The 15,128-nt window shown below is 48.4% G+C and overlaps 1 protein-coding gene across 1 annotated transcript in view; it reads left to right on the top strand.

Moving 5' to 3' along the window:
- The first annotated feature begins 5,275 nt into the window (after positions 1 to 5,275).
- Positions 5,276 to 15,128, top strand: part of LOC146192231 (arginine kinase Lit v 2.0101-like) — an 18,262-nt gene continuing 8,409 nt past the window's right edge. Inside the window, exons 1-4 of the mRNA XM_084600027.1 lie at positions 5,276 to 5,387; positions 8,649 to 8,723; positions 10,293 to 10,498; positions 11,354 to 11,580. Coding sequence (XP_084456153.1) covers positions 8,668 to 8,723; positions 10,293 to 10,498; positions 11,354 to 11,580 — 489 coding nt within the window. The 5' untranslated portion in view covers positions 5,276 to 5,387; positions 8,649 to 8,667. The remainder of the gene's footprint in view (positions 5,388 to 8,648; positions 8,724 to 10,292; positions 10,499 to 11,353; positions 11,581 to 15,128) is intronic.

Genomic DNA, 15,128 nt, shown 5'->3' with positions numbered 1-15,128 from the left:
GTCATGGTAACGACCTTACCCCTCCGCAGCTCAGATCCTCCCATGCACATACTGAGCATATACTGCTCCCCCAAACTAAAGAGAGTGACGTTCGCAGACATCTTTAGCCGTGCGCTGAAGACAGCGGGTCGAGACCCCCTCCTGATATTGAGTGACTTCAATGCCCTCAGACATATGTGGGGGTGCCGTAAAGAGGAGGTGCGAGGACGCAAACTGGCGGAGCTTGTGTCCACACTGTGCCTCACCCTCCACACCGACCCTGTTTACCCAACACGCGTAGGTAACTTCGTGACGCGGGACACGTGTCCGGATCTTACCTTCACTCGCAACATACGACACGCAGACTGGGTTAACACCGAGGAAACCCTCGGCAGCGACCACTGCCTTCTTAATACCACGATCTACACACGCCCCCTGAAGCGTCCTACCACACAAGCACACATCCCTAATTGGACTACCTTCCGACAAAATGTTCCCGCCACTACCAACACTGCCATAGCAAAGCACCAACTGGTCCCGGTCACTGATGTCACACCTTCGCACACATGAAACGTAGATCCAGCTCACAGAGGCAATAACGGACGTGGATAATCACCTCATTCACCTCTGGGAAGCTCGCCGCAGCCTTACACGCTGCTGGCGTCGCCAAAAACACAACCGCAAACTTAAAGAGCGTATTGCCGATATCACCCACCGAGCCGCCGAGTACGCGGCCCAGCTCGCTGACTCGAACTGGGTAGATCGTTGCAATACAGCGGTCCGACAAATGTCTAGCCCTAATACATGGAGGCTCTTTCGAGCTCTCATCAGTCCAACGCAGACCCGCACCGAAATCCAAAAACATTTACACCGAGCAATCCACTCCTTTAAAGGCAACATTATGCAGCTGGCACAATCGCTCCGGGACCGCTACTTGTGCACAGCTCAAGACCCCCGAGGATCGGTCTACTCCTACGCTGGCAAGGAGAACTCGGAGCTGGACAAACCTTTCCAGCTTCACGATCTTCGGGCCAGTCTAGTCAAAATGTAGAGAGGCACCGCGCCTGGTCGGGACAAGGTCACCGTCAAGCTTTTGGCGAACCTGCCTGACTCGACGTACCAGTGCCTACTCGAATACATTAACGCAATCTGGACAGGGGAAACCCCCTTACCCATCGATTGGAAAACGGCACTTGTGACTTTCATCCCGAAAGCTGGCAAACCAATAGACACGGATAACCTCCGCCCCATCTCTCTCACCTCCTGTGTGGGCAAACTAATGAAGACTATGGTGCGAGATCGGCTATCCGAGTATCTTGAACACAGGCACACTTTCGTGGACACCATGTTCGGATTTCGCCCACACAGATCCGCACAGGATGTCCTTCTCCAACTTAACAGAGAAATTCTCAACCCATTCGAACGCCCCCACAATGACCGGATTGTACTCGCCCTAGACTTAAAAGGCGCTTTCGATAACGTCACACACGAAGTCATACTGACCCATCTAAGTGAAACACACTGTGGCAGCAATACATTCAATTATATAAGACAATTCCTTCCAGACCGACAATCATACATCAAAATACAAGACAATTGGGAGCACGGACCATTCATGCTCGGCACGCGGGGTGCACCTCAGGGCGCAGTTCTCTCCCTTGCTTTTTAACATTGTCATGATGCGTCTGCCCGCCCAGCTGGCTGAGGTCGAAGGCGTGCAGCACGCGCTCTACGCCTACGACATCACCCTATAGACAACGCAGGGCAGTGTGGGCGACATTGAAACCTGCCTGCAAACAGCGGCGAGCATAGTGGACCGCTATGCCCGGCGCTGCGGTCTTCAATGTTCCCCCCAGAAATCACAGTTTGTGCATCTCCGCCCCTCTCTGAGATGCAGTACACAAATCTCGCTGTCGCTTGCGAGCGGTCCAATTCATGAATCAAAAGAGATCAGAGTACTCGGTCTCTTCATCCATCACCAAAGACGCCCTGACACAACACTAGCCAAGCTCCGCCAGGTGGGGGACCAGGTGGGCCGTATGGTCCGCCGGGTGTCTAACAAACGCGGGGGGTTAAGAAGTAAGGATGCCTTGCGGCTTGCAAACGCCTTCGTAACCAGTCGAATCCTGTATTCGACTCCTTACCTCCACTTGCGGAAGCACGAGGAGAATACCCTTGAGGTAATCCTCCGAAAAATAATGAAACGTGCCCCCTACCTGCCAATCTCCACCTCCAACAGTCGGCTCATGGCCCTAGGGGTGGTGAACACTTTCAGGGAGCTTAGGGAAGCACATTTGATGAACCAATATACCCGCCTCACACCGACAGTGTCGGGTCGCCGCCTTCTTGCCCGGCTGGACATTCAACATAAACAGTTCACAGAGGAGAGGCTCCGCATCCCAGAACTCTGGAGACGCGCCCTCAGAGTGCGGCCTCTCCCTGCCAACATGTCACGAGAAGACCATAATGGGCGGCGCCTGGCGCGGGCGGAAGCCTTGGCCCGCCATTATGGCAACAAATAAGATGCCGCAGTCGTTAACAACGGGAACACAGTCGATGGCCTTACATTCAAGACCAAATCTATAACACACGCTGAAGAGGTAGCCATCGCACTTGCCGCCTCAGACCACACTTCTCAATATATCATCACCGACTAACGAGGGGCTTGCCGGAACGCCACGCAAGGGTGGACCACCCCCTTAGCCTATAGAATATTTCAAAATTGCTGTCGGGACACGGACCCCACGTGCCGACATCTCGCCTGGGCTCCTAGCCACCAGGGTCTTGCAGGGAACGAGGCAGCTGACGCAGCCGCCCGCGCTTTCTCTCCGGGCAGTTTCCTCGGGACTAGAATCGGCTGAGGACATCGATTCCAATCCGACCTACACATTCAAAGATATTGTAATTTTTTACAAAAACTTGCATCGCTAATACCATAACCCCTGCAAAGGGTTAGGAAAAGCGAACGAGAGGCTGCTCCTGCACCTCTTCACTAACACAATGCTGTGCCCGGCAGTACTTAAACATTTTGACTCCCAATTCACTGGACAGTGCCAGTACTGTGGGGAGATGGCGGACACCTACCACATGGTATGGGCCTGCCAACAAAACCCATCCCTTCCCCCATTCCTAACCCTTCCCGGGAGGATTGGGGGGCGACCCTGCTCGGCTGCTGCGACCTACAGGCGCAAAGGGCCTTAACGCAGCGTGCGCGGGCGGCGGCAACCGCCAATGGGGCCCTGACTATAGGTCTCCACCCAGTATTGTAAGGCTGAAGCCCTTAAGGCTCCGCCTCAAACCTCCCAATATGAAATAAACCTTTTCACCACCACCACCCCACGTGTGTCACAAGGGCCTGTTGGGCCTCTAGTCCATAGCTGGATAGGGCAGCCTCCCACCCCTCAATAGTTGGCACTGAATTTGGGTCATCAGGTGGATTGTGTGGGTAGGTCCACACAATGTGGGGCAGGCCTGCCTTCTCCCCGCAATGTTTACATTTGGGGTCGCAGAACGCGGTGTGTATTATGTTTAAACGGGCTCGTGTGTTATATGTACCTGTCTGTAAGCGTCGCCATCTAACTTCCTACAGTTTTGAGAGCCCCTTGGCTGGGGCTGGATATTTTCTGCAAGAGAGTCTGCAGTGCTGTAACCTCTCCGCGTACATCACCAGAGGGCCCAGATAGGGCGATGTGGGGAATGGAGGGTCGAGAGCTCGGGCAGCGGCAAGGGCACACTCGTTCCCTTCCACGGCTTGATGTCCCGGTGTGCAGACGAGATATTTGTCTTGTAGGCCGTCATTGCCCCCGCAACCGTTTCGATGGTGGACGACGGCTGTATCCAACGCGCGTCTTTCTCTCCCTCTTTTTGTGTTTCTTTATTTTCTCTTCTGTCCGTGCGAGGGGTCGAAATTACTCTGTAGCCCTCCACTACGGCGGCTCTTTCTCTCTTTCCGCTATTTCTCGCTACGGAGTAATTTCGACCACCTGGGGATATTTAACGTTCGCTGACATCGCACAACACACGGCCGCCTCCTCGTTTCGCCTTCATCGAAACGCAGCCACCGAGGTCGGGTTCGAACCCGGGTGCTCCGGCCCCGTAGTCGGGTGTCTTACCCAACGCTGTCTTATCACTGCGCCACCCCGGCGGGGCAGTGTCAACACCCCTTGCGGACAGAAGAGAGAACGTAGAGAGGAAAGAAAAAGAAAAGGGAGAGAAAGACGCGTGTCGCAACAGCCGTCGTCCATCCCCCAAAATGGTGGCATGTGCAATGACGGTCTATAACAGATAAAATTTCGGCGGCAGGTGAGGCCCCACCGCAAGCGGCGATAAACTATCAGTCCCAGCCCCGTAGGGCCAGGAGCAGCCACCCGCCACCGTCACTCCACTACACCGTGCGACTCCACGCAGCACTCATTTGCCAATGGGGAACCACTGCGCGAGCCAGCTTTCGCCTTCATAAACGTCCTAAGTGACTTGAAATTTTAATTTCATGTGCCGGATCTATGCTGTTTCATTGTGAATTCATTTTATTGGACGCAGGGCAGTACTTTAAAAGGTTAGAAGCAATTTTTATTTGTGCTGCTCTTCTTATACCATTATGCCTGCATTGCCCTCTTTCGGTGAAGCCTGTAGGACGAGTCATAATTAATAAAGTGCTCAGAAGTTTTCTAAATTTTGCTTACATGGGAGAAATTGTTTTTACTGTTATAGTCCAAAACATGGCTTGTTTGGTCGATGGGAATGTGGGATTATGGGATTAAAGCGACTTAGGCTATGAAAGTAGAGGGCTGCGGAAATTTCCACTACATGGGGTTCTTGAACATGCACTGACAAAGCACATATCACGAGCGTCTTGCTTTTCACCTCTATTGAAAAGCGGCCTCCGCGGCCAGGATTCAATCGCGCATCTTTAGGCAGAGTAGTCGAGCGCCGTAACCACTGCACCAGAACGGCGGGTTGTGTCCAACACGTTATACGCTTTTGCGCAAGCTTTAATCTCCCGTGAATGGGAAATCGCTTCGAACAACTTCAGTTGGTCACTTACACTGTCCTCTCCGTAATTTCTCCCTTTTTCGCCGACTATAGGCACCCTCTTTCACGCAGTGATTGCAAATCATACGGCGCTACGGAGCTTCGCGGGAGCGTTGTTATTTCTGGGCGGTTCCTGCCTCTCCCCTCTCAGCTGGCGCGATGTCAAAGAGGACGACGAAGAAGGTATTTGGCGGACCCCGAGTTGCGCGAGCGAACGAGCTCTTGGCCGTGGCGCCTGGGTTTCGGAGGACGCGTGGGCGACAGCAGCTTGGAGTCCTCGCCCCACTGCGCGCCGTCTACAGCCCACACATTTGTCGGGGAAGCCGCCTGTGGTAGCGTCTACGCCGACGACGGTGTCCTCACTTCACCTCAAACAGGTGAGTACTGCTCGCCTGCTTGGCGGTGCAGAGGACATGTTCTGTTCTCGAGATTTTGTGTAGGCCAAGGCGGTGACTTCCGAGATAAAATATAACCTTTATTTCGGGTGTTGTCTGGCAGAGGGTGCTTAGCAAAAGAATGCTCCAAACGTTACTTCTCTAACACAATTAAACCAAACAAAAACGTCGTCCTGTCGTGCTTCTCGCCATCCCCTTCATATCCGAAGCGGAACTGTAGATGCCTCTTTTTAGTTTTCAATTGTATCATCAGTGTCGTGGTGTCTCTTTACGTTATTATACAAGGCGCCATCAACGGGCTGTGGGATCGGCAAAGGTTGATTTTGACTATATTATATATGCGTGTGAGCCGTTGAGGATATGAACCATAAAAGAAATTAAGGTGTAGCCTAAAATTTATTGCACCATTCTTTGCTCTCAGCTTAAAATGTGGGTTAAAAATGCGATGTATCTGAAGATAGAAAAATCTGTAGAGCATGGAACATTTAGCAGTGAGCAGATGCACTGAAGACGGTAATTATCGTCAGCTTGGCGCTGATGTTCTGCCCATGAATGACGTAACAATCAAGGTCACGGCCCTCCGCGACTCATATACGTGAGTACGGCGTAACAGTGGACTTCATGGACGAGTCCGAGATCGCTTTGTTGTTCTTGCGGCTGTAGGAAGAAGGAAAAGAAAATGCACGGGCCTGCTACTGACTGTGTAGCTGAGCCACCTCCGTTGCCTCATACGGACAGAAGAGAAAATAGCCCGATGGTGCTCGAACATCCTTGCGCGTGACGCGCATTTAAAATTATCCAGTGACAACACAGCGCTAGATTTAGATGACTGCATGGCACACACAGCGGCCCTAAGTGAATGAAACTTCAAACAAGGCGAAGCCCCACCGACTGATTTCCAGGGAGGACTTGGTGAGGTTTTCGCCACACGAGCGGAACATGCGAAATGCTTCCTTATTGAGAAAAACTGCTTCGTTAGAATGGAACAGAAGTTCAGCTGTTTCAAATCTACACTTTTTTTTTCCGTGAAGAAGCAATGAATCGTAACACATACTTTTTTCTGAGGAGGCTATTATGCCACAGGCATTTACTTAAATGTCAGTTTGACACACCAGCGTGGCACTCGATGCAACCGTTGAATGCAAACCAAGGCTAACGAAGCCCTGGCACTTGGCCATTTCCCCTCCTGCCCTTCGAAAATGCTCAAAACAGCTTTAACGGCCGTGAATCACTGGTGTGTTTTCTGACCAATCACACCAATGGAAACGTTCCAAGAACAGATACTTTTCAGGTCACTTGTTTTCCACAGGTCTTCACAGTTTCTGAAGGATACCGCGCGCTAATAAGATTCCTCCTGTACTTTAAGCCACTTGTTTTGAAGGTACGAGATTACGGACTGAAACCTTGAACTACACATAAGCCCTCCATATCAACGGTGGTAAATAGTAGTTCCTCCTCTTACTGTATGCAGTTTCATAAAGGGAACATTCCAGATAAGATGAGCACTTTCGGTCACTTTTCCATATTGAGAAAATTCCAAAGTCATAATAAGAGTGCAAGCAAAGTGAGAAAGAGACCACAGTGGCATAAGGCGTAAGCCGAATAAATTGACAACATTCGCCTTATACCTCTTTTTCCCGCCTTAATCTCTCGGGGCGCCATGCATGTGGTTTGTGCACTGGTATGTGTGGTGTCTGGGAATAAAGCGCATTAAACGTTCGCTTGTTTTACTTTCAATGCACTTCCTTCTCTCACTTCACGTTAGGACATCTGAGGTACCAAAGTGCCAGCATTTCGGGCAGCTGGCTCATGTTCGGATCCTGAAGTTGGTGCCAACGAACACGAGGACGCAGATTCGAGAATTAGTTCAGAAGTGCAAGCTTGTCCTGTCACTGACCTCTCTCTAATATCTCTGTTATAGAGTTGGCTGTAACTTTCTGCTAGACCTTGATCCTGAGGTAAACAGAACTACTGTGTATTCTGCGTCTCGTCACATGCTGCACCGCATACTGAGATTTCGAAAAAATTTAAGGGCGCATTTACGGAGCCTGCGACGAAACAAAAGTGTTCAGCTTTAGTTGCTTGCAAAGGATTTGCTATCAGTACCAACAGATTGTCGTAAATGGAAGCGAATTTAGTTCCAGTACGTGAATTGATTTCGCGCCGGTTCTAACAGATATTAAAAGTTCAGCTGATTTATTCCACATTCGTTTCAGCTATATGCCACTAGGCCTCACTTCTCATCATGCTAACGAGGCAGCCACAGGGGGCTGCGTTTCCGCCTGCCTACTCCTCTGCTAGCGTGTTCCGCAAGCAATGCTCGATTCACTATTTAAACATGACGGTTTGTAGGCAAGTGGTCAGTGCAGTGACGTCTTCACTTACGCGTTGCTTAAAAAATGCTACCGAAGTGATCCTAATTTTACTCTGCATCATGATTTCTCCCCAGTAATTTAGCTTAATTCTAAAAATAAACTCGACAATCTCGCATTACGGGCAGATTTCAATATCTGTTTCACTTGCATCAATGGCCCAAACGTTAAGAAGTACACTTAACCAGTTTGCTTTCGTTCTTGTTCTCCCGCTCAATGTTCCGCACAATTCTGTTAAATAACATATCTTCCGGCATATTAATCAAACTTAGCGAGGTGCCACAGTCAAGCTCAACAAGCGCGAGCTTTCCTATTGCAATCAACATTTACCTAGCCGGTTGCGTGAGTTCCACTATGAAGAAGGCTGACCGCCGAAGAATTGACGCGTTTGAATTGTGGTGCTGGCGGAGACTCTTGAGAGTTCCTTGTACTGCCAGAAGATTAAATGAGTCGATATTGTCGACCATAAACCCTGACTGCTCATTGGAGGGTCAAATTTTAAAGTTAAAGCTTAGCTACTTTGGTCATCTGATGAGAAGAGAGGAGTCGCTGGAGAAAGATTTGACATTGGGAAAGGTTGAGGGTCGCCGGAGAAGGGGTAGGCAGCGAACGCGATGGTTAGATGGCGTCCTCGAGGCACTGCAGATGAAGTTATGTGATGTTAGGAAGATAGAGACCGGAAAGCGTAGCGTGACATGGTCCATAGGGTCACGAAGAGTCAGACACGACTGAACGACTGAACTGAACTGCTTACCATTTGCGTTTTTTGTTCGCTGGACAAGTGAGATTTTCTTTAACCAGTTGTTGGTAAAGAAAAGCTCTCCTCTGCGGTTGCATAGAAATAGGGCGACCCTCGATTTTCCTATCGCAGGTTCCTTCCCGGCGGCACCATGTTCTCCCGGATGTTCCTGAAGACCGCTGTGATTCCTTTCACGGTGGGAGCATGGTAAGTGGAGGAAGACCTGTTTTATGTTTTACTCCTTGTGGTCTGAATGACCTTGGAATCCAGGCTCAATCTAAAGCATTGCGCCGTGACGCCACCTCCAATACAAATGGGGAAGGAGGTCACTCTTGCACGTTTACTCAGAAACTTGTGATCCGTATTTCGTTGTGCCTGAAACAATATACGAGGGCTGCGGTGGGGCCTTTCATGATTTTCCCGCTGTAGCGGCTTTAGCTACATGTGAGTCAACCGTATGTTACGTTCTACATCTGAGAACGACCTTTGCCAATGAGATTTAATTGTTAAAAGGGTGGGTGCTGTACACCATTTCCCTCTTTTTATAGTAGAACGAAAGGAAGAAGATGGTTTGCACGGTATAAAAAAGAAGAACCGAACAAGGGTAAATAGGGTACGCCTCAGGTCACAGATGAGCCCACGTTTCGACAAGTCCACTTGTCGAAACGTTGGCTCATCTGCGACCTGAGGCGTACCCTATTTACCCTTGTTCGGTTCTTCTTTTTTATATCTTTTTATAGTAGTTATTCCTGGGCTAGCATACGTCAATAGTTCGAGGTGATTACTGAATTTGAATAGAATTAACACATTCAGCGAATACAGTGAAACATGAGAAGAGACATACTATACGGGACTGTCAAGAGCTCTTTCTTTTATTTATTTGTTGTACCTCAAAGGACCCGGAAATGGGGAATGGGTTGTGAATTTGCTTAAGCATGGATTTACCAGCGAGCGCAAATATTTCATATAGCAACATCTTTTCATCATCATCATCATCATCATCAGCCTGATTATACCCACTGCAGGGCGAAGGCCTCTCCCATATCTCTCCACTTAACCCGGTTCTGTGCTAGCTGCATCCACTTGACCCCTGCGAACATCTTTTCAGGATGACTGCTTTCACCATAGCAATCTCGCGTCAACTAAGCGTTCTATCCGTGCTCACGGGACCCATACCATCAGTGTTCTAAAAGTAAACACAACGGCAGAGTGGCTTAATAGCTTTTGCGCGGCTCCTGGTTCTACCGTGGGCGGAACAATGAAGCCTAATGCAGCGTCAATGTTAGCCACGGGCATCAGAAGACCAATTCAGATAGCTCTTTTTAGTAGCCAGCTGTCCCCTTCAAATAGCACATAGTCAATGGCATAGTTTAGGAATATAGTCGAAATCATAGCTTTGTTCCGCGTCAGAAACAGCTGAAATTAGTGAATGATTATCCCAAAAGCAACTTATCCACGTATTACATCTTTCACACAAGCTCTCTCCGGACATTGTATGGTACAAAAATTCGGCGAAATTCTACACATATATCCCAATTTCAACCTTCATGAAAACGCACGTTAAAAAATGAATTGATCCTGGTATAACCTTCTGCCTTCCTTAATTGCTTATCTTCTCTAGCAAGGGTTCGTACGTTAACGACGATCCATGTTAGAAACATGTCCAGTCTCGTTTTCTTTGTCATCAGATGTAGTGTTACGCTAGTTTTTTTTTTATGATATAATCGCATTGTTTCCACTGTATTCGTGCACTTCTTCCACGCCGGGTACGCGCAGGGGAGTCTCAAACAGCGGTGGCAAAGGCAAAGGCGGCAAGGTGGACCAGGCTACCCTCGACAAGCTGGAAGCCGGCTTCAAGAAGCTGCAGGGCGCCAAGGACTGCCACTCTCTCCTCAAGAAGTATCTCACCAAGGACGTTTTCGACAAGCTCAAGACTCGCAAGACGGCCATGGGCGCCACCCTTCTTGATGTCATTCAGTCCGGTGAGTGCGTACGCATTCCACGAAAAAAATTAAAAACATTCCACTGCCCCCAATCTAGGTCATTCATTGCACGTTTGACTCATTTTAACAGGTATATCACCGTTCTAGCGCTTGAAGAACTGTACCCAGGAGCATGCAAGCTTCACGGTTTCATATTCCAGTCGAAAAGACCTACGCAACCGTGTCAAAAATACTCGGTTAAAATATTGTGTCGCAACGTCACACTTTTCTGTAATTCGGTAGAATTCTTCTCAGGTGTTTAGTTCTATCTGAAGTACTATAATTATGCAATCCGACGTTCTGTAGCGCTTTTCTTTGTGACTATACAAATATCTGATGTTACTACAGCAACGTCTTTGCGCACAACAGGTTCGCTTTCAAACATCGAACAGGAATCATTGTAGGACAACTGAATACTTTTTGTTTTGTTTTTTTTTTCTTTTTTTCTAACTCGGATGATCCCGCGCCTTACTCGAAACAACTATAAAACTGTCTGTACCAAAGAGAGCAGTCTCGTCGAAAAGGTAGAGTTGAAAGATTTTGCTTCAGATAATTTAAAGAATTCTCGATGAACATCTTTGGTAGTTCTAGATCTCATAGAAGAGAAGCCGAGAGCTCTTCTCGCCGTAAATTAGCAGCCTTCACGAGACATTAAGCGCCACACAGCAGCCTCCATAAACAAGCACTGTGGCTCCATAGGGTGTACAGCGAAGCATCTTCATAAGCAGAGTATCCCGCACCTATGAATCATATAGGATCACACGCGCGGTGGTGATCTTTATACCTAGCGATGCTTCCGCCCTAGAGAAATTCCCAAGGAAACTGAGTAGAATGAATTCCCGTTTGCACTTACAGGTGTGGAGAACCTGGACAGCGGCGTGGGCGTGTACGCGCCTGATGCCGAATCCTACACGCTGTTCGCCGAACTTTTCAACCCGGTGATCGACGATTACCACAAGGGCTTCCCGCCCAGCGCTAAGCACCCCAAAACGGACTTCGGGGACATCAACACGATCGTCAACGTGGACCCCAAGAACGAGTTCGTGATTTCAACCAGGGTGCGCTGCGGACGCTCACTCCAGGTCAGTTTAGATCGCTTTGCAATGGCACGACCTTAAAGTTAGCTGATATAGGGGAAATGTTCATCCCCCTTCGCAATGAGGGCAACTCCGGCGATTTTTGGACCATAGTGAGTTATCGATTGATTTATATTGCTGCAGGCTTTGTAATCACAGTACACGATTTTATTTTTTACAACTCCTAGGCAATAATTTCGCGCAAGCAAAAACTTGAATCAAAATTGAAACTCCCGCACGGGGCCCACAGAGCACTGCTTTGCGTGACGTACTATGATGGCAAATACTGGCGTGCAGCCGAGCCACACGTGCCCGCTCCAGTTCTGTCGAGGTGTCAGAGCGTCAATCACTGTCACGTACGGAACCATGAGAAGCATAGTATTTGATGTGGTATCGGTGAGTCGTCCTCGATGTCATTGGGTAGGGACAGCCAGGACTCCTCATTCAGTTGCAAATGAAGTAAAAAAAATAAATTGTGGTTTAACTCTGGTTAACCCTAGTTGAATTGCGATAGCAACGGCTGAAGCTTCTTTTCCCTGCTACATTTAAGAGTATGACGCCAGAGCGTAAATTACCAGTCTTCTTCTTCTCCTCCTCCTCCTCCTCCTCGGCTGTTCAAGGTCAAGCGTGGCCTCCGCCGGGACCACGCGACGACTCGAAACCTGGCGCAGTATTGCTCTACATAACAAAACATAAGCAGTACTCGGCACGCATGGCCAATTAGTGGAGAACGAGCGAGAGATCTTGACTGCGGCTTAATTATTAAGGAGAAAGCCTCTAATGGTTCATCATCGTCCATCGGTCGGCGAAACCTGTCGTACTATACAGCTATAGCTGTATAGCATTATAGCTGGCGCACTACATTCCGATGACGTAGTCAGAAAAAAAAAATCTGTTTTCACAGGGAATCGTTCGGGTATCTAGTATAGCTTTGTAACCAACTGCACCACGCCCGGGATCGTGAGAAATACATCGTAATTCTCCTTGTCTACCCTGAACAGCGCCGCAACGGGGACAATGCGTAGATATAAACACAGTACAGAAGCATACTACAGACTGTAAAGCAAACGACGGGATCGGGAATTTCTCTTTCACACCCAAGCATAACTTCTTTTTTTACACCCAAGCACATCAATCTTGATTACTTGTTCTTTCCCAAGCAGATAGGTCTGACCAACAATAAAGGTGGGTAACCCTCAAATCCATAGTAGCGTCCAACCAACGAACACAAGTCCAATTCCTCCACTCACATCGTCCAAACAAGGACACCAAGACGATCACAACTTCCACCACTTAGACACAAACTAAAAAATCACCACACGTCCCTCGTAAGAACTCATAACCAGCTTCAAGAAAAGAAATATTAGAGGCGAATTGAATAAAAAAGAAAGGCCGCACATGTTAGTGAGGCCCTCCTACCTTACGCAGAAAGGAAATTTCATTTATTGAAGGCTGCTTATGAATTGTTAAGAGGGATGTGCGGTGATTGTTTTAGATGGTGTAGGAAGTTGTGACCGTCTTGGTGACCTTGTTTAGATTATGTGAGTGGTAGACTCGGACTTGTGTTCGTAGGTTGGACGTTACCTAGGATTTGAGGGTTACCGATATTTATTGTTAGCAAGACATATCTGCTTAGGAAAGAAGAGGTGTGCCACTTTTATGCTCTTGCGTGTAGAAGAGGAAGTCAGGTTCCGTAGTTTGTATTAGAGTTGGTAGAGTTTGCCTGTATTGTGTTTATATCTACGTGTTGTCCTCGTTGTGCCACTGTTCTGAGTATCATGCATCCAGTCACCCCACAAGCTGTTATTCTGAGACACCTTCTCCACCGTGAGGATGATAGTAGTGATGACAATGACGCTGTAACTATGACAATGATGGCAGTAGCTATGATAATGACGGTGCATTTAGTTGATAATGAGAGCAAACGTGATGCACCGTGTGCAGCGGCAACTGTCAGGCTTTCGCATTTCTGCAGTGTAGATTCCACAGTGCCCTCAAAAGTTTTGCCGCGTGGGGCGTTAATTCCCAAGAGGTTTTAGGCATTTATGCACTCACAGAGCCCGATGCAAGTGACCGGTATATATGATGCCGACCGATCGTTACTACCGATCCTAATTCCAATTCTTTCCTCGATACTGACTCAAAATCTGCCCTGACGCGAGTGAGATTGTCTCGCAGCAGCAATACCCGTGTCACATAAAAAATGTAATGCCGTTCCCAAGGTACGGCATTCGTTCAATTTAAGTCCATCTTTGCACGCTCTGCTTCCAGACCAAGGCTAATCCCTTTTGCATAACGGCAATTGCGACTGATAAAAATTGCAGCAAACTCAATTAAATTTTGGTGCGTCTTGAATATGTTTTCAAAAATTATTGCGCCGCGAAAAAAAAAAGCGACTTTCAAATTCATGTCTTGCGTGCCTTGTTACCAACCGCTTCATCATGACTGTTCATTACGAAGTTAAGTGGCGCTATCAGCGTTGTTTACAAAAGGGTATGGAAGGTGCGAGTACGGGACCAGGTGCGAAATTTTAAAGCGCACGGGCTGGCCAGTTTCCATTACATGCACTTTGCACACTAAAGCAAATTTCAAGAGCAACACGTCATATGTACATTGTCTAATGTGCCCTCCGACGGACACAATCTTTGAGTGCACGCGCAACCACGCAGCATACAGCCTCGTCCCGTCTTCGCAGGATCGTTTGTTCGGCGTAATATATGTTAAGTGGTACGTCGAAAAATGACAGGCTCCAGCCGCAATAAGAAAGTAGAAGACAAATTTGCAATGACTGCCTCACTGGATGCAGCGAGTTTACCGCAATGGTGCTGACTCTGAGAGCGGCGGGCAAGGGCACTCTGCCCGTACGCTGCGCCCTAGCCTAAACTGTTTCACGTCATAGTCGCATCGGATGGCGCTTTGTAATTATTCAGCGCTATAGTAAATGGTCTATTCGTGAAACAGCATTAGTGGCAATCCAATCGTCTTACGGTAAAAGAAAGGTGAAATTTACGTCTTAGCAGCGGAGCTCGAGTGCGAAATTGGATGAGCTAAACCACATACCAGCAGCTGGGGGCTGCGAGCAGAAATTTTCCGTTATAGCAGTTATCCCCAGAATCTCGTTACTGATCAGCGATCCTCAGTAACCGTTTCTTTTCTTACATTATTTTAACCAAGCGCGCATTATTTGAGAAATGAACATATTTCAGCGAGTTTTCTTTTTCTGAGGGTGGCTCACAAAGAATCCGCCGTGCCGGCACCGACGGACTGCGGCAGGCGGTTTAGCTTGTGCCGTGTAGGGAAAGACTTTCGACATAGCAAACAATTTCAACTATTGCCTTATACTCGGGAGGCTCATCCTCTCTATCAGAAGCACCCTATGTCGGTAGCAGTCCCGCGTGAAATGTTCTGAGCACACATGTTTTCTCAGGTGCAGAGGATGCGCTAGATCGCAGCATTCAATTTCTGGCGAAACTCATTGTCTGTGGGATTCGGTGATACATCACTGTTGTTTTTCGTTGAATAACGCCTGCAGCCAACAGTTAACACGGCACTAT

This window comes from Amblyomma maculatum, chromosome 4 (assembly GCF_055883805.1).
Source record: "Amblyomma maculatum isolate TAMU_Amacu chromosome 4, ASM5588380v1, whole genome shotgun sequence".
In the NCBI taxonomy this organism is placed as follows: domain Eukaryota; kingdom Metazoa; phylum Arthropoda; class Arachnida; order Ixodida; family Ixodidae; genus Amblyomma; species Amblyomma maculatum.
The sequence above is the reverse complement of the archived record's forward strand: the minus strand, read 5'-3'. Positions and strand labels throughout refer to the sequence as shown.